This window comes from Sorex fumeus, unplaced genomic scaffold (assembly GCF_029834395.1).
Source record: "Sorex fumeus unplaced genomic scaffold, SorFum_2.1 ptg000006l, whole genome shotgun sequence".
Classification (NCBI taxonomy): domain Eukaryota; kingdom Metazoa; phylum Chordata; class Mammalia; order Eulipotyphla; family Soricidae; genus Sorex; species Sorex fumeus.
This window is the reverse complement of record NW_026606063.1, coordinates 35,700,622-35,720,259: the sequence shown is the minus strand read 5'-3', so window position 1 is coordinate 35,720,259 and position 19,638 is coordinate 35,700,622. Positions and strand designations below refer to the sequence as shown.

Below are 19,638 nucleotides of genomic sequence, written 5' to 3'. Positions count from 1 at the left end.
GTGAGTTTGGTTTACTTAGACAAAATTAACAAGGTGAGGATTCTAATAAATTCCACAGTCTCATTGAAGGTAAGAAGATTAAGCTAATGTCTAAATTTATCGAGATAGATTATATAATTTATTGAGATAGATTAATGTATGACTGGATATTGATTAAATAAACAAGCTCTCATTTCTAAATCACTAATTACTTTCATTCCTTTACAGAATGTGCTCTGGAGATTTAAATTCTCCCAACTTAAGGGATCTTCTGATGATGGAAAAACTCGAGTAAAGCTGCTATTTCAGAATCTAGACACCAAACAAATTGAGATGAAGGTAGGGAACATAGTTTACTCTGCCATGCAGCCACACCAAGTAAAATCTCAACAAGTCAGCAGATGGAAATTTCCAGTCCATCTGCAGACACAAAAAACTTTCATCCCTGCAGTAGGAACCTTTCTTACCTAAAGAAAAGGATGTCAGAGAATTTTTGCTGTGTTTTTTAGTGAAGATGTTTTGATCCTAAACTTACAATTATGGAAAAATATCCTTTGTCTACTAGACACTACAGATTTCTTTGTAAATCTGTGGTGTATAAATCTTTGTAAATATTAGCAGGAACTCAGTCTTTTAATATGCACAATAGAGGACATGGAAATAGTATAGCTGTTAAATCTCAGGCCTAGTGTGCATTCCACCTGGAATTCTGAGCACTGCAAGGGTCCCCCAAGCATCCAGCATTGCAACTCTGGAGGGTCCCAGCACTTCCCAGGTAATCCTCCCACTGCGAACATGAGCAGCATCACATTCTCGGGCTCTTGTTTGAACCAGCAACCTACTTGGCTGAGAATTGCCGATGGGGATCCCCAGGTCACCCGAGTACCACTTGGGAAGCCACCAAATATAATAAGTCAAAATTTAAAGATATGATTTTACAAAAATTGTATCTAGTTCATGATTCTATGTTAAGAAAAAATTCTCTATGAATTGAAAAGATCTTAGACACAATTACATTGTTTTGGCATCAAACTGTCATTTTACGCTCAGTTATTGATTTTTTTTATATTTTATGTGTAAATGTTGTCAATCAGCCTGTTTTCATGTACATTAAAGACACCTTAAAAGTTAAATTCAGCTCACAAAAGAAAAATATAGAAAAAGCATGAGTGTAAGAACCATGAAACTCTTTGTGTAGAAATAGATTGTCAACACTGGATGTGCCTTTTCTCTGATGGTATGTATCACAGGACATATTCTGTCCAAGTGCTTAGCACCATTTTGCCATCTCTACTGAATGTCATGCCATGGTGTTTTTGTATTTATTTTTTACTAACTGGAAATTTTCAGAACTTCTTGCACTTTTCATCTGCGCAAATGGATAAAAATGATAAGCCAAAATAACCACTACTGAGGCTATTGGTTCATGAGTTGTGTAATGGGGAAGCCATTCTAGGAAGGACTCAGGCTTCTGGGCTGGGGTAGGGAGCAAGGCACTGTCCCTGTGTACTGAACAAGCCCATGGGACACTCTCCACTAGGGATCCCAAAAGTTGAGCCAGAAGTCAGGAAGGTGAGGAATAAATTTAAAATGATCAAACTATACATTTGGTATTTTACTTTCATTGACATGACTCTCCAGAGTAATACTGAAACTTTTTTTTTCTTTTGATTATTTGCTGCTTTAACTCTGGAAGTCTATGATGAAAGGGGAGGGTTGGAGAGCATTGCAATCTTTCTCTTTAAGTTCTGAAATGCTTTTAATCCAGTATGTTCTATGTAAAAGCTGGGGCATCTTTTGGAAAGCCAGTTTACCCCTGAGTTTTGAGGGTTTTGTGTTTAGGGGAATTCCAGAGACTGTCACAGTGAAGTTCCTAGCACATGTGCTTTGGGAATCTTATATGATATTTGAATATCCTTTTGATTAGAATCGTCCATTTCATTAGACATAAACGTACTTTTTTATTTGAATGCTTAGCTGGTAATCTGTGTGAGCCAAGGGAGCAGAAGCACTATTAATCTAAGATGAACAATTTGAAATATGTTATGTTAATCTGGAAACAGGTTTTGAAAGAATTTATTTGCGTCACTTTGGTTTTGACAGGCTCCATTTCCATTTTTAGTTGATGTAAAATAAGAGAACCATTAAAGTTCGTAGAGGCCACAGGAAGAGCCTACAGGATTTTTCAGGGTCTAAACTTAGTTTGCCAGCATCTCTGTAGAGAAAAGAAATAACTTGTAAATGCAAATGCAATCATCCAACTACAAAAATGAGTGTGAGATGTGTAAGTGCATCCCAAAACCCAAACTAAACACATATCTCTTTCCACACCCTCTTCACCAGACTCCAGACTACCGACAGCAACTCTGATAGTCCTCTGGGGATTATAGGATGAAAGGAAGGCCGGGATCTAAAGGGGTCTGAATTAGAGGCAGGTAAACTTGGACTAGGTGAGCATTTGCTCAGCCCCTTCCAGAGCCTTGTCAAGGTCCATGTGGAAATGTGACTCAGGGAAAATGCGTGTGAGGATAAATATAATTCATTACCTTCTGCCTTTGTAGAAATAGCTCTTCAGAGGGCCAGGAATCAATAGTGCATAGACTGTAATGGTCATTTCAAGAAACTGTCTTTGAACAGAAATTGTGTGTTTATAAAACTTAGGAGATGGAGAGCTAAGTAGAAAATGCACATCACAGAATCTTTCCCTTGAGAATCTCTGGAGTTGATGTTTGACCTAAATAAAGCCTGGGACTGAATTCTGAATTGGGGTCAAAGCTATTGCAAATATTGGTAGTGAGCAGTATTTTGTTTTTATTAGCGATCTGGAACATTTTATTGCCCTAACACCAATTAGCTAAGAGTTTCAGAGAAAGCTATATTCCTATTGCTTGGCATTCGAGCTAAATGAGTAATAACCAAACACTTTTAATTTAATCTGATTGAAAAATCTTACTGAATATTTCACCAGAGCACTACCTTAGTCAATAGAGCCCAAGGAGCCACAGAAACTTTGCTGAAAGATTCTGGCTTTGGGATTCTAAAGAATCTTGGCTTTGGGGACATAGGGTGGAATATTTATTCCTAAAATGCAGTTTTTTTTCAAAAATATTACTTTGGCCAATCCTGTTATAATCTCAATGGCTGAATATTTGGTTTTGCAGTATTTTTTTTTGTTTCTTTGTTTGGGGGCCACATCCAGCAATGCTCATGTCTTACTCCTGGCTCTGTACTCAAACATCACCCGTGGTGGATCTCGGGTGCCAGGTATTGAATTTGGGTTGACTGCATGCAAGATAAGTGCCTTATCCATGGTATATTCACTCCAGCCCACTTATCCATTTCTCTTCTTTTTACCTGACCGGTGAGTTAGGTAAACAACAGACTGAGTGTGTCTTCTCATCTGGAAGGGCCAGGCTCAATCCCTCACACACTCCCTGCTCATGGTCTCCTTCACAGATTCCCCAGATGGTCCCCAAACCATGCCGGAAGCAGCCACTGAACACAGAACCAGATGCAACCCCAACATCATCAGGAGTAGTCCCCAAACTGAAATTTAAAATGCATAAACAAAACAAAACCAACAAACATACTATAGATACACATGTGTAAAATAAACTATTTGTTTAAGAATTCACTTCCCCCTGATGTGACCTCGTGTTAGAAATGGGAATTGCAGTTAGATGACAAAGACTAAGTTGGAGCTGGTACCCTTCTTCGGCTGCTTTTAGTATTTTTATTTTTCTTCTACGTGAGTTGATTTGTATTCTACATTTTTTATGATTTTTCTTCCTGGTTCTATACTGAGTATTCAGAGTGCAGTCTTTTTTTTTTCTTTTTTTACCTTCAGCACTTAATACATTAATTTTTAAGTTCATGAATGAATTAATGAAGAAAATAAAATAATGTCAAATACTTTAATAATAATTGTATGAGATTCTAAGGAAAAAGCTATTTGGATCATCATTAAAATGATCTAAGCTTATTTCTTGTGCCAGTGAGATAGTACAGGTGTGAAGGCACTTGCTTGAATACAGTGACTGCAGTTTGATCCATGGCACCATCGCATATTTTTCCATTCCCCAAACATCACTGTGAGATTACCATGAGAGACTCCTGAACACAGAGCCAGCAGTAAGCTCTGAGCACCACCAGGTATGGCTCCAAAACATACACACACAGACACACACACAGAAACACAGACACAGACATACATATATGTGTGTATATACATATACATATGTATATATATGTATACACACATCTCCATGATACACACACTGACCATTTATGACAATCTATAGATTAATGAAGAACAATTACATCTTTAGGAAAAGAAAGCAGTGGCATGTGATTTTCATCCCTGATTCTCTGTGAGGATAACTTCACTGACAATAATTCCTCAGCCTTCAGAGAGCCCATCAAATATGAGGAACATGGCAGAATAAAGACATAAAAACACAGGCACAAGTTTACACTTAAAAATTAAAAGGTCAAACTAATAAATCTGGTGGTTGCTGAAAGGGGAGTTTGGGATTTCTCTGAAAATAAAACAAAACCATGAACGCCACAGCCCTTGCTACTGATAGAACTGATGGTATTGAAGACCTGTTTCAGAAAGCAGGGAGTGGTGGGCCCCCACCAAAGGCAAAGCCTCATCAGAGAAAGTTCCCTGTCTCCCAGAGCACCAGCCATGTTCCTCGTGAAGATGAGTATAAGCAGGAAGAGCTTGAACAAAGAAAGAATAAGGTATACTACAGTATATCTCACTTCCCAGACAAATCAGATAGGCTCTGTATTATGATTATTCTCAAGGAAGCTAAAGCAAAAAAAAAATCACTTACCTTGTCCTCCCTCCCTCCCTTCCATCCTTCCTTACTTCCTTTCTCTCATCCTCCCTCCTCCCTCCCTCCTTTCCTCACTTAACTCTCCCTTAAAACTTTTTCTTTCTTTTTTTCTTTTCCCTCTTTTGGAGCTTTTGCTGCCGGCTAATAGTTGGCTCATTCCAGAAACGAGGTTGCTGAGCTAGCTAGACAGTTTCAAAAACATTCTTATTTTGGTTGAGTGTATGGAGGCCATGTTCACAAAACCATATTATTCACACTAATAGAAAAACATAGTTGAACTCCCTCTCTCAGCAGTGGCAGTAGAAAACACCATGTCATGTCATTGCCTACTTGTTAGAAATAGTTCAGAGTGGAGATGTTAGGCAATTTCCCAGGATGTGGAGCTGGGAAAGATAGACCTGTGTGAGCTCAAAGCAGATCTTAGAGACTGACTTGTAAATGGGAAGCTTGATTCTCCCTGAGTGCAGGTTTTGGGAAATGCTGGGGAAACCTCAGCACTCACTTTATAGCTGCAGCAACTACATGGGTAGCATTGAGCAGCGTTCTCATAGGCCTGGAATCTCCTTTTATGCAGTCTTTATTTTCAGGATAAAGATGGTGGCTTGTCTACAAAAAGAAACACAACCGGCTGGTTATCAGCTCCTAAGACAATCAATAAATGCTCACTCCTTAAAACAGTCTACAAAAAAACTGTTCCCATCATAGCTCTGACTTCTCAGACTCATTATCAGCCTGGCCTGGGCCCTCTTTGTCACCCCTGTGTGCTGTTCTTTTCTGATTCTGTGTCTCAGCCTCATGTCCTGGGAAGTTGTACCTACCTTCTTTGTAACATTCCTCAGCCATTTTCTGTGTCTAAAGGTCTCTGCTAAAGGAGTGATCTCTGTTAAAGTTGGACCAGGTTAGAATTTGACTTTTATTAAATTCTGGATGTGGGACTCTTATCAGACGTATGACACAGAAATATGTTCTCTTATTCTGTAGCTTGTCTTTCTGTTCTCTTGAAAATGACCTTGGATGCACCGAATTTTATTAATTTTGATGAAATCCAATTAGTTGAATTATTTGGGTGATTGGCAATCATGTTTCAAGCTCTGAGTTAATCGGTACAAAGCAGGTGGCACTAATGACACCCCCTCATGACCTGTAGTCTCCATAGGGCCACCTCAGGCCCTGCACAGACCTGACACTGACATTATAGGTAGTCGAACACTGGTTTGCATTTTTCCAGATGGCGCCATGGTACATCTCTGAGTGTACCTTTAAATTGAGTGGAAATCTTGTCATGTCTCCTAAGTAAAATGATGCACGCATTGTGATGGGTCATTTATTTTTTATTTGTGATCTTTAAGCTGATGCATATCAAGAGGAAAAGCTGCACAAAGCTGCTTCTTGGCTGAGCTTGGTGAGAGCCACTTAATTCCACAGTGACCAGACACCCACTGCAGCCCAAAGGCCATTTTAAAAGTGCTTAGGTGACCATGGATGATTTTTCTGTGCAGTTGAGAGTGACAGCTCACACAGTCTCCCAGCCACGTGGGGCGCCTGATTATTACACCCAGGAATGAGCAGCTCCTACAGGATTTCCAAAAGCACCCTTTCTGCAAGATTTTGTGTAAAAAGTAAATTAAACGAAAGAATTAAATCTGCCTTCAAGCTCCCATTTTCCATAGCCATCCTTAATACGAAAGGGGTCATTTCTTGGGAAAAATGAATTTAATCTGCCCACACATTTCAGAGTTTATAGGGTGAAAGAAAGGATTTGCAGATTTCTGCTCGCCCACCGACATTTTTCATGTGAACAAACTCACTGGCAATACCAAAGAGGAGGCTTTGCATCTGGAAAGTTACACACTGGAACATGATGCAAAATTTTGAACAAATGGAAGCTCACCCCAAATGCAGTGATGGGAAGTGCCTCATTTATCTCCCACTCTGCAAGAAGGGGGTGTGGACCCAACACTAAGTAGTCTCCTCTCTTCTTCCTCAGAGAAATCTGGGTAACTGTTAAAGCCCAGGTGACCATGGATGATTTTTCTGTGCAGTTGAGAGGTCATGCTGGCCGCCTGCAAGCCGTACCCACTGTGCTATCGCTCCAGCCCGCTAGAATCTTACATCTATTATATTTGCTGATCTGGTTAACACATCTGCTAAATTCAGTTAATCTGGAGAAGTTATTCAAAGACCCATGGGACACTGCTGCTATTACCTAGAAAACAGGAGGGGATACAGAATATGCACACAGGTGACAGACCTGGTATATAATAAGTAAATGGGATATTGCCCAGCATCCTGTTTATTAAATGTCATTGTTAATCCTTCCTAGAGTATGAAGAGCAAACCTTTCCTATTATTGGAGTGGAAATTCTTCACGTGTTCTGTTGTAGTTTCTCTCTGTATTCCAGGGAGCTGTTTTCTCCTGTTAGAATTTAGCACTGTAGCATTGTCTTCCCACTGTTCATCTATTTGCTCAAGCGGGCCCAGTAACATCTCCATTGTGAGACCTGTTGTTACTGTGTTTGGCATATGGAATACGTCATGAGTAGCTTGCGAGGCTTTGCCATGTGGGCAAAATACTCTCGGTAGCTTGCCTGGCTCTTCGAGAGGGGCAAAGAATCAAACCTGGGCCGACCATGCCGGCCGCCTGCAAGGCAAATGCCCTACCCGCTGTGCTATTGCTCCAGCCCGCTAGAATTTAATAAATAGTAAATAACAAAATGCTGTTGTACGTGGCATCTTTTAACAGAGACATGATCCTTGTGCTGCCAGCTGAGAAGAGCATAACAGGAAATCATTCTCAAGTAATTGCCTATGTTTACCCAAAATGATGCAATTCATAAAAAACAACGAACAGCCAATTTGACATTAAATGATTTGTTGCTCTACAATTGAACATGACTGTGTTAATCATTACTTGAATCAACTAGAAGAGCACACTAGTTTTTGTGATTGACTTTCTTTCCTGAAGGAAAAGTCGTTCTTTCATTGATTATGATTAATACGCTGAATTAACATGGAAATATTTGCATAGAACAGATTGTAGTAAACTTTCTTCTCTTTGTTCCCAGAAAAAAATATGCCCATTTTGCAGGTGAAGGAGGAGCTGGCACTAAAGTGGTAACAGATTTGTCTAGACAGTGTTTGTATTATAACTGGTTTTACAAGTAGTATCTCATTTCATCTCTTTTTGGTTTGGGGATCATACCCAGTAATGCTGGGGAGTTCCTCCTGCCTTTTTGTTCGGGAATCACTCCTGGTGGGACTCTGGGGACCATATGGGATGTCAGGGATCAAACCCTACTTGTTTTTTGCAAGAAACATGCCCTGCCTACTGCACTATGGCTCCAACCCCAAACAATTGCATCTCATTTCATCTTAATCCATTTGTAAGGGCTCAGGGGGAGTTTAATCAGAGAGAATCCAGTGAGGTATCAGTTCAGGCCTCTCTGCATCAGGCCTCTGTCCAACATTTCCTTGGTTAGTGTTCTATTTTCCAAAGACCCAAATTTCCAACTCTCTTTTGGAGAAGCAGAGGTTGAGCCATTACCCTCTGATTACAAAGTCCCTGGCAGTGGAAGTGGTCTGCCAAGGTCCAAATGGCTCGGGTTTGCTTAGGCTTTTTGTTTTTCCTGTCTCGTTTTTTTGTTGTTGTTGTTTGGGAGGCATATCTGGGAGTGCTCAAGACTTACTTTTGGCTCTGTTCTCAGGAAGTACTCCTGACAGTGCTCAGAAAACCATATGTGGTGCCAGAAATCTAACTGGGGTCAACTGTGGACAAGGCAAGCCTTAATCCCTATAAAATCTCTCTGACCCAAGTCTTTTTCTCTTCTTTTAATCCAACAACAACTTTAGAAGGGAGATTATCTGCAAAATAAAAGGCTGTTTGGAGGGCCTAATCAATATAAATCAAGGTATTCAGTACTGTGCTTTTTTTAAATTCACTCATCTAATAAGAGTAAAAAAAGTACCCACTGAGAGGTCATTCCTTACTCCCCTACTGTGGAAACATTTACCTGGATAGTCATAGTGAACTCTACTTCATCTGGCCACTTGATTTTCCTGGCAGGTAGTAAGCAGGGTGGGCTCTGCATCAAATCCAGCCCTGTCTGGGTACAGCTCTGTTCGCCCCAGCCTCACCCAGCTGGGTCTTCTCTCCTCAGACCAGCCTGGCAGTGGCCCAAGCCTAAACTACAACAAAGGTGAGGCATCTAGATGGAAAAGGGGAGATCTGTCTGGGATCCCAAAGGCCCCTGGGGCTCTGCTCCTTCCAAACTCCTGCTGGTGGAGGATGGGGTGGGGGGTTGGGAGGGCAGGGACAGTCCTCATTCCCCCAGGGAACTTAGCTGCTCTTGACCCTGACTTTTGCCTGGCATCCAAATTGTTTCTTCCATTATGCGCATTACTGTCCATCAGAATATAGATTCACTTACTTTGGTTGTGTCTCTCTCTACCTTAAATGATAGCACAGTAAGAAAAGGAGTATTTTAGCTTCCACCAAGAACAAGAGCTGCGTCAGCATGCAGCAGACAGCTGTGTGGGAGAGAGGAAGGACTGAGTGGGGGCAGACAATAAGAAGCCCACCTGGTTAGGCACTGGAATCATAAAAGCCCAGGTATTTTATGGGGCAGGGGGATGGGCAGCTCTGTCGGGCTGGTCTGAAGGTGAGAGGGCTTTGATTCCTGCCCTAAGAGGAAGTAGCTAGTGAGAATCCAAGCAAAATCCCCTCTGTCCTGGTTCTTCTGAAGCTGGGTGAATAACAAAGACTATCATACCGATGCATTGGAGAGAGAAAGATCAAATTTGATCACGTATGCATGGAGAATGTACAGAACTGTAAATTTTAAGGGAAATGGGGCAAACTAGGAACCTCTTTTCTTTGCCTGAGGCATCAGGCAGAGAGAAGCTTCAAAAGAACAGAGAATGACTTCAGGGGTCAAGCCTGGCCTCTGGAGGTTTGCCCCGCCTGAAGACAGTTTCTGTGAAGAGGTTGTTTCCAGAGAAGACCCCAGCTCTAGGTTATCTGCTTCTTAATTTGAGCAAAGGCTGCAGGTTCTCTAGGCTCACAGGACCGCCAAGGACCTAAGATCCACTTACCCAGGTGCCTCAGTGGATAAAGCTGCTTCAGGAAGCCTCTCTGAGCCGTTTGGGGAGCCCAGTCCCATACTTCTGAACTAGAGTCTCAGATGTCAACGTGAGCCCCTGTCACCAGCTTCTGCTCAATTATGAAGAACATTATGGAACCAGACAAAATTGGTATTGAAAGAGATTTCATGGCTGTGGTTCTCACCAGAACCCAGTAGGCTCCTCAGAGTCATTTCTGTGCTCCCCTCCCCTCCCCCAGCTCCTTGAGGCCTTTTTGCATAATGAATGATGATATCTGTGTAAAGATTTTTTTTAATGATTTTAATTTCCTCAAGAAAAAATAAGTCATTTACATTTACATTCTCGGAAGGCAATAGGAAGCTCCAGATTCTGGAGCATTTCTTTTCCCCTGTTTTATTTATTTATTTAACTTAAGTGCTGTGATTTATCCAACTGCTAATGAAAGGGTTTATGCATACAGTGTTCTACCCTCTCCGCAGGAAAGTGTCCGCTTCCTGCTATCAATGCCCCAAGGACACCTCATGTTTCAACCCTTCAGCCCCACCCTCACCCCCAGGTAAACTCAGTTCTGTAGGCCAACTCTTCAGTTTAGCTGCCTTTGACTTTTTGTATTCCCTTACTGTGTTTTTTTTTTTTATATTCCACATATAAAAGACTATCTGTATCTGTCCCTCCCCTGCTGGTTCATGATATTCCAGACCCATCCATGTAACGAGTCAATGGCCTGATTCTATCTTTCCTGATAACTGAGTCATACGTATTCTACTGTGTACATACCACAATAATTTCTTTATTCAGCCATTGTTCTTGGACACTTGGGTTATTTCCAAATTTTGACTATTGTGCATTTCCTGAGTATCTGTTTGTACCCCCAGGTTCCTCTTTCACTCCCCTCCAGATGAGTTTCCCTTTAAGGGAAATCACTAGAATCTACTGTACTGGGAGAAAAGGGGTTCTTCTGGAAAGAGACTGCCCACAAACATTTTAATTATGATGGACCTGTGACAAAGAGCGTACTTGGAAAACTTGTGGAAGGAAGTGGTTGTAGGTCACCCCACAGCATGGCACCCCTGGACAGTCTTCCTCGCAGCCTGAACAAAGCTCTCCAGATGGTCCAGTCTATTTTTATTAGCCCTTTTACTCTTCTCTCCAAAACTTCCTAGGGGTTGGCAAGCTATAAACAATAAAATATGTTGTATCTGGAAAGACTGAAACTTACCAAAAGGGCATGAGATGGGGTGCTGCGTTAAGTGCCCACCTATGTGCACTTAGGACTTGAGTGAAGACTGAAGATTTTGTTCCAAAGAAACACAGTTAACATTCATAATGAAAAGTGAGAAAGTGATGCTAAGTGTTATATGTCTTTAGTGAGAAGGTGGAAACAAATGTTCACATGCTTCTGAAAAAAGATATATATTATTTTTCATAGGCTTTTCAACTGTCATCATTAAAAAAAAATAAGCCCAGTGCCATAAGTATACCTCTGTACACAAGGTCAAAGACACTCAAGTGACCTGTGTCTGACCGGCAAGAATTAGTACCTGCCTTACAGGCGCTTCTAAATTATTTTTGCTTAAAACAACCTGAAAAAGTCTTTTTTTGTACTGCAATATTTTTGCTTCCACTTTTCAGCAATTATGAATGGATGAACTTCTGTTCTATGACTTTTAAAAAATTCACTTTGTTGTAAAGTAAGTATGAGACTTCGTGTATTTAGAATTCATACTTTTCCAAATAAAATATTTGCATAACCAGGGGGAAAAGGGGGGCCTGGTGCTTTTCAGGCTCCTTGCTGTATCTGAAAACTCTGGAGCTGCTACTCAGGATATGGACTGTACTTTGCAAAAACGACTTTACCTAGAGCAAGGGTTCACCTCTAAAATGCATGCCTCTGGGGAAAGTGAAGCAGGCACAAGTGATAGATTCTGGGCTGTTTGGAGTCGTCAGATTTTTTGAGTATCCTGGCAGGGTAATAATGCTGAGCTTTAGTATAAATAAAATTTATGAAGTTATGATTTCATTATGTGCTGAAGGGGAAAAGGTGGTTTAAAAACGTGAGCCAGAGAAATAGCCAAGGCGCTTTCACGGCCCAGTGCCGGGCATGCAGAGGTGAGTTATAGAGTAACCTTTAAAGGTTACAGATGAGCAATTTATTGACGGAAGGTAAATCTTTTGAGTGCAACCCAATGAATCTGAATCAGACAGAGAGGAGAGGCAACCCCAGGTAAATTTCCAAAGAAGTGGACAGTAAATTGTTGCATTAATAGGGCACTTGGTCCACTGACTGGGTCATCTATACCCAGCCCAACTCACTAGATTGTCTCTCTCACTGCTTCCCAGGAACAAGTGCTACATGGTAATGACAGTTTCCACATAACTGACTCCTCTTGTATTATTATGGTTGGTGGTTGGGCCACACTCTTATGATTTACCCTAGGACCACAGTCTCATGGATTGCCACATATAGAATCTTCAGAAATGTTGCTAGCCAGTGGTTAGAGTGTTGGTAACCTCCCTGCAGGCTGTTTTTACAACAGGGGTTGGCAGGTCCTGTGATCACAGTCCCCAGGGTCTGCCAGGTGGGGTGTAGAGTCAGTGAGTGGAAGAACCAATATTCAAGACTCAGGGAATGTGTTTCTCCACCTGGTGGTCCAGAATTATTATGTTCAAAACCAAAATATCAAAAAGTGGTCAGGTCAGATCTGAGACCCTTGCAGATAGACCATGCGTACGTGTTCTATCATATTATAGAATGTGGTTATTCCAGATAACCTTATAGTGTCTCCTTGATATCATTCATTGGCTTAACAATGACATATTTCAGGTATAGATCTGGCCTGAAATCAAGTCACCAAGCCCCTCCAACTGAAGTCAGCAGGAGGGGATAGTGATGAGGCCTGACTGGCTTTGAGTGAGTATATTTGAAGAGAATTTCTTCACCTGAGTGGAAACTGTTCTCTTAAGTGGTTATACACTTCACAGTTCTCCCCTCTTGCATAGGGTCATTAGATGACAATTAGGGAAAGCGCAAACCCCGGATGACTGCTGTTCTTCGCAAGGGACGTCAATCACCTCACAGACATTTTTGACAAATGTCTGGCAATATGTGCACCGAGGTGGAAATACAGATAGTTCAGTAAAGAATGTGACTTCTACTGGAGGAGATTTATTGAGGACATGCGGGTGATATTAGCATCTCTGTGTTGATTGAAAGTGTCACTCGCATGACAGATGGCACCTGCCTGAGAGTAAGGGTTGGGAGAGAAAAATGTTTGCTCAAGTGTGGGTGACCTCGTTACTCATTTTTGACGACTGCAGCATAGAACCTCATGGCTCCCTAAAAGTTTTACCTAATTAGGGAAAAGTTTAGGGTAGTCAGATTCAGGGAAGTTGATCATTGTGCCCAACTGTAGATCAGAGTTGAAATCATTATTGCAGCTGCTATGAAATATGTATTTTCTAGAAACCAAAATTGTTTGAACAAATATGTGGGAGAGGAAAGTGTGTGGTAGGAAGTGCTTGGCAGGAAGGGAGAAAACAGGCTGGCATTTGATGGCAGCTGCCCAGCCTCCAGGGGTCTGAGTTCTCTCACCCTCAGCTTGCTTGCTTTTCTTCCTTCCTTTTTTCTTTACTTTTCTTTCCAGAACTTCATGATCAGGTTTGTTTTTTTTCTTTGAGTCACACCCAGTATGGTCAGGGGTTACTCCTGGCTCTGCACTCAAGAATTACTCCTGGTGGTGCTTGGGGGACCATATGGTATGCCAGGGATCGAACCCAGGTCAGCCACGTGCAAGGCAAACACCCTACCCGCTTCGCTATCACTCTGGCCCCATGATCAGGTTTCAGTCATACAATGTTCCAACATCCATCCCTCTACGAGTGTACATTTCCATCCCACCAATGACCCCAGTTTCCCTTTTGCCACAACTCCCACCCCCAGCCTGCCTCTGTTCTGTGGGAGGCACTTTCTCTCTCTCTCTTTCTCTCTCTCCCTCTCTCTCTCTCTCCCTCTCACTCTCTCTCTCTCTCTTTCTCTCTGTGTCTCTGTGTCTCTGTCTCCCTCTGACTCTGTCTCTCTCTGTCTCTCTGTTTCTCTCTCTCTCTCTCTCTCTCTCTCTCTCTCTCTCTCTCTTTGGGCATTATAATTTGTAATGCAGATACTGAGAGCTTATCATAGTTTTTCCTTTACCTACTTTCAGCATGCAGTTCTTATCCAGAGTGATCATTTCCAACTATCATTGTCATCATTTCCAGCTATCATTGTCATAGTGGTTCCTCCTTTTTTTTATTTTATTGACTCACCCTGAGATCGTTACAAGCTTTCATGTTTGGGTTACAATCACACAATGATCAAACACCCATCCCTCTACCAGTGCACATTCCCCACCACCATTATCCCCGGTATGCCCCCCCCCCCATTCCACCCCATCCTCTCCCCCGCCTCCATGGCAAACAATATTCCCCATACTCCCTCTCTACTTTGGGGAATTACGGTTTGCAATACAGATACTGAGAGGCTATCATATTTGGTTCGTTATCTACTTTCAGCACACATCTCCCATCCTGACAGATTCCTCCAGCCATCAGGAGAGATGAAGTTATGAAATTTGCTTATAAATGGATAGACATGGAGAGAGTATCGTGCTAAATGAAATGAGTTAGAAAGAGAGGGACAGACAAAGAAGGACAGCACTCATTTGTGGAGTATAGAACAACATAGTGGTTCCTTCTCTACCCCACTACCTTCCCCTTCCACTCCACCGTCAGCTTTCTTGTCTATATGGATGCGGTTTTCATCCAGACAGTGCCACGTGTTAGAAATGTAGTTGGCTGAACTGTTGCATGAGTGAAAGCACTTTGAACTTGAAAACTGTTTAAATGTGCACACATGACTGAGTAGAAATACCATGGACTCTAGCCTAGCAGAGTCCTGGTATAGTCTTGCTTCCAGGCTGTTGGTTTTATTGGAAGGTTTCAGCCTGTTTCCCATCTGCATCAGGGAAAGGCATGTCCTGGAGTGCTGTCCTGAGCACAGGGCCCAAGCAGTGCCCACACAGAGCATGCGTACCAGCTGGTTTCCATCTCCCTTTCTGAGTGTTGGTGCCTTTGTGCCATCAACAGTGTGCTCTGGGACGTCATCTGAGCATTCCAGAATTCAGAATCCTATCTTTTTATGATAAAAGTACTTTCGTGAAAAATAAATGATATAACATCTATTCCCTTAATGGTTTTTATCAGTGTGTGGTCTAATAGTGTCAGATACACTTACATTGTTTATGCATTGTGATCTCCAGAATGTCTGTATCTTGCACAATTGAAACTCTAGCCAGAGAACAGCGTCTCTGCACCCTTTCCCCCACTATTCCATTTTGTTTCTGTGAGTTTGGCTAGTTAGACATCTCACATACATGAAATCATGTATTTGTCATTGAGTTCCTGGATTAGTAAGTTTCAAGTTTAATTTTTGCACATTTCATATATATCTTTTATTAAGCTGAAGTAACTTCCTCTGCTTCTAGTTGATTTTTTTATCATGAAAAGGTAAATTTAGTTTGTCGAGTGTTTTTTCAATTTAGCAATATTACTCAAAATATCAATTTGTCAGCCAAAATAATTTATCTTAATTACTTCACATCTGTGAGCCCAGAAAATATACTATATTTCCTCCCATTGAAAAAAAGGAAGTATATTATGTTGTTTAAATAAAAGGCATTGCCTGTAATGTTTTGTGGTTGTTGCTATAACAAATTATGTCAAAGTTAGTGCATTCAAATCTCTACTGAATGCTTTTCTCAGAACTTTTTTAACTAGACACTGAGGTGTTGTCAGTCTGGTTGGTTACTTCTGATGGTTCAAGAAGATAATTTCCTGGGCTGCAGAACAGCGGGTAGGGTGTTTGCTTTGCATGCGGCCGACCCAGGTTCAATTCCCAGCATCCCATATGGTCCCCTGAGCACCATCCCATATGGTCCCCTGAGCACCACCAGGAATAACTACTGAGTGTATGAGCCAGGAGTAACCCCTGTACATCGCTAGGTGTGACCCCAAAAAAGCAAAAAAAGAAAAGAAAAGAAGAAGAAGATAATTTGTTTCCTTACTGTATCCAACCAATTACAGACTTTCCATTGTGCTCAATAACTGACCAGCCAGGAAGGCTGGGATCCAGGCCCTTCCAGCTGAGACTTTTTACCTTTCTCCAACTCTAAGGAGCTCATGTGGTCACCTAGACCCCAGTCTACCGTATCAGCATGTTGTGCAGAACTCCCAGGTGTATTCATTCCACCAGCCCAACTCAGAGTACTAGAGATGGGGCTAGGGGGTCAGATAGGTTCTAAGCTAGATCCTTTATTCCCAGAGGCCCCTTGAAGGAATCCACTGCAACAAGGAAAGAAAACCCCTTGCCTTATCTATTTAAATGCCTTTTTTTTTTTACAATTAATAGAGAAAAACTACTGTTTTGGTTTTTTTTATTTGAATGTTCAATTCCTAGTGATTTTCTTTCCTCCTTTCCAAAAGCAGAAGTTTTGCATATTCTCTTGTGCCTCCTTAGATGTAGCAAATACACAGGTGAGCAACCCTTCTTTGAGGGCTAAAGGTATGGGTGATTGTGTAAAAATAATATATATAAATAAGAATGCTCTTAAAATAAAATGGGGGTTAGCTGGCTCCAGGAAACTTGGTTTTGCAGAACAATTCCATGTTTGTCCCAAGGTTCTCTCAGCTCAGTTAGTCCCTTTGGGGAACCCACTCCATAGGCAAGAGGATTTAGGAACTAGTTCAAGGTCAGTATCTCTGCTGGCACTGAGCCTGTGGCACCTCTAGTGTTTTCCACTCTTTCTCTCTGCTCCTCATACACCTCAAATATTTTCCTGCACTTTTCTTTTTTTTCTCTCACTAAACCTGAAACACAAGATCTATCCATTCCATTATCCTGTCTTGGAGTCTGACATAAAACTGCAATGTTGTATGATTTTCTTTCAAGTCATAACATCCTAGGATTATATGATTGCATTATTAATATACCCTGTTCTCTCCCAGAACAAGGGGAATTTTGCTATGATGGTGTATCCCAGTTGAATGATAACCTGACAATCTTATAGCTTTGTTGCAGCATTTCTTAAATAGCCCTCAAAGATCCCCATTTTTTAAAAGGAAGTTTGAGCAGCAAAGCATGCTATGTCACTGAGACAGTACAATTAACTTAGCAAATTGTAACCACAAAAGATACTTTGTTTTTCTAAACTCTACTTTCTATGTCACTGAGACAGTACAATTAACTTAGAAAATTGTAACCACAAAAGATATTTTGTTTTTCTAAACTCTACTTTCTCTCATTCAATTTGAATCAAGAACTGTTTTGAAATAATGTAACACTTAATATTATCAAACACATTCTTGGTAGTGCTGCTCAGTTGATAGCATCACATTTCTTTTTTTTTTTTAATTTTTATTAGTGAAATACCTTGAGGTACAGTTGTAGACTTACAATTTTTTGTGCTTGGGTTTCATTATACAATGATCAAGTACCCATCCCTCCACCAGTGCCCATTTTCCACCACCACAGATCCCAGTATCCCTCCTACTCCCCATCCCCCCATTCCATGCTGCCTCTGTGGCAAGGCATTCCCTTTTATTCTCTCTCTCCTTTGGGTGCTGTGGTTTGCAAAAGAGACATTGAGTGGCAATCATGTTCAGTCTATAATCTACTTTCAGCATGCATCTCCCATCCTGGGAGGATCCTCCCAACACCCTTTATTTGGTGCTCCTTTCTCTACCTGAGCTGCCTTTTCCTCTAGCATGTGCGACTGGCCTCCAAGTCATGGAGTGAACCTCCTGGTACTTATCTCGGCTATTCTTGGGTGCTAGTCTCCTATTTTGTTACTTTCTGTTCCCCAGATGAATGCAATCTTTCTATGTCTGTCCCTCTCTTTCTGACTCATTTTGCTTAGCAGGATACTTTCCATGTAGTACCTCTTGTATGTAAATTTCATGACTTCATCTTTTCCAACAGCTACATAGTACTCCATTGTGTGGCTGTACCAAAGTTTCTTTAACCAATCATCTGTTCTCGGGCACTCAGATTTTTTCCAGATTCTGGCTATTGTAAAGAGTGCTGCAATGAACAAACAATTGCAGATGTCACTTTGACTATACTTTTTTGTCTCTCTGGGATATATTCCCAGGAGTGGTATTGCTGGGTCAAATAGGAGCTCAATTTCTAATTTTTGGAGAATCGTCCATACTGTTTTCCAAAAGGGCTGAACCAGTCGGCATTCCCACCAGCTGTGAAGGATCCCTTTCTCACCACATCTGTGCCAGCACTGGTTGCTTTTGTTCTTTTGGAGATAGCATCACATTTCAATGTAACTTCTAATTCAATGACTTGGACTCTCTGTGCCTGTCTCGTTACTGTTCTGCAGCAAAAACTCAGAGTCTAAAAATTCTGTTCATGTAAATCTACAACTGTACCTCATGGTGTTTCACTAATAAAAAAAAATTTTAAAAAAATTCTGTTCATAAGGCCTACATCCGACATCCTGTGATATGTGTGCATATTTAGGGGGTGAGATAGGTACTGATGTATACAAAGAATTTGAAACTCAACAGGAGTGTTTAGTTCAGCAGAAAGTCCAATGCTAGTTGCAAACTTTCAGTTGAGGTTATCTTTGCTGGTATTATTTGATTAGAAAATGAAGGCCACAGATCTCATGGCTGGATCTATGGTTGATTTACTGGTATTTTATGATATTCCCTCTACCTTCTTATTCTCAATCTGGAAAAAGAAATACAGCTTTTAATGTATTGGATTTTAACAACGTTGACTGAGATTTTAAGTCATAATCTTACTGGTGTCTTTTCACTTTGTCCTCATAGAATTTGTAGATATTTTGTCATGACTTCAGCCTATGAGACCAAAAGCTATGGATGTCAACTGTGAATTGGCACATTCATTAATGCTAATGGCCTTTGTCTCCTTGTCTCTTAGCCTAGTGCAATACTATTGAATAAATCTTTGGGAAAGTTGAAAAGCAGTGTTCAATTTACAAGTCCCCAAAGCACAAATGTTGTAGGCTTGAGAGTCTTCTTAAAATTTCTCTTTTAAAACTCAGTAATTACTTTTTGGAAAAGTATCTATAAATTGAATTAAGCTTGTTATATTAAATGTGTTGGATCCAGCCTGAATCACAGTTAGCATGGGACTAAGTAACTTCTTAATTTTTCCAGTGAGAGGTGAGGATTATTGAGAAACAAGTATAATAATTCTTTAGCTTCTTAAATGCTAAGAATACTCACAACCTAATTTTGGTGAATATTCATAATCATCTATTTTTCTCAACACTCAGTAAAAAATTAAATAGACTATAGAAACTTAAATAATAGCCAATTAACTGTACAGCTATCCCGATTACAGTCACTTTCAAGCAAAGGAGGAACTTAAAGAAAGTCAAAGTCCTTTGTTCTGTTAACTGCACAGTTGGCCAATTCCAAGTGCAGGAACCTGGCACCGCATATTATTATGTTTCTATCATCATTAGTGCATCCCTCTGTTCTGAGTACTCTCTCTCACTCTCCTCATAGCAACAGAGGCAATACAGTTTATACCTCCCGCACTGGCCGCACCAAGTAGAAATACTAAGTTACTCCTCCTGTGTCCTTGCCAGTCTCCCACAACCTTGGTGGGTAAACACAGTCCTGTCCCCAAGCCATTCAAGGA

At 41.0% G+C, this 19,638-nt stretch overlaps 1 protein-coding gene across 5 annotated transcripts in view; it reads left to right on the top strand.

Moving 5' to 3' along the window:
• Positions 1-19,638, top strand: part of SNTG2 (syntrophin gamma 2) — a 440,849-nt gene that overhangs the window by 419,120 nt on the left and 2,091 nt on the right. For 4 of the 5 annotated variants that reach the window (XM_056124862.1, XM_056124854.1, XM_056124872.1 and 1 more), the window contains one exon: positions 208-318. The exons of the other annotated variant lie outside the window; for it this stretch is intronic. In XM_056124862.1, coding sequence (XP_055980837.1) covers positions 208-318 — 111 coding nt within the window. The remainder of the gene's footprint in view (positions 1-207; positions 319-19,638) is intronic. 5 annotated transcript variants of the gene reach the window in all.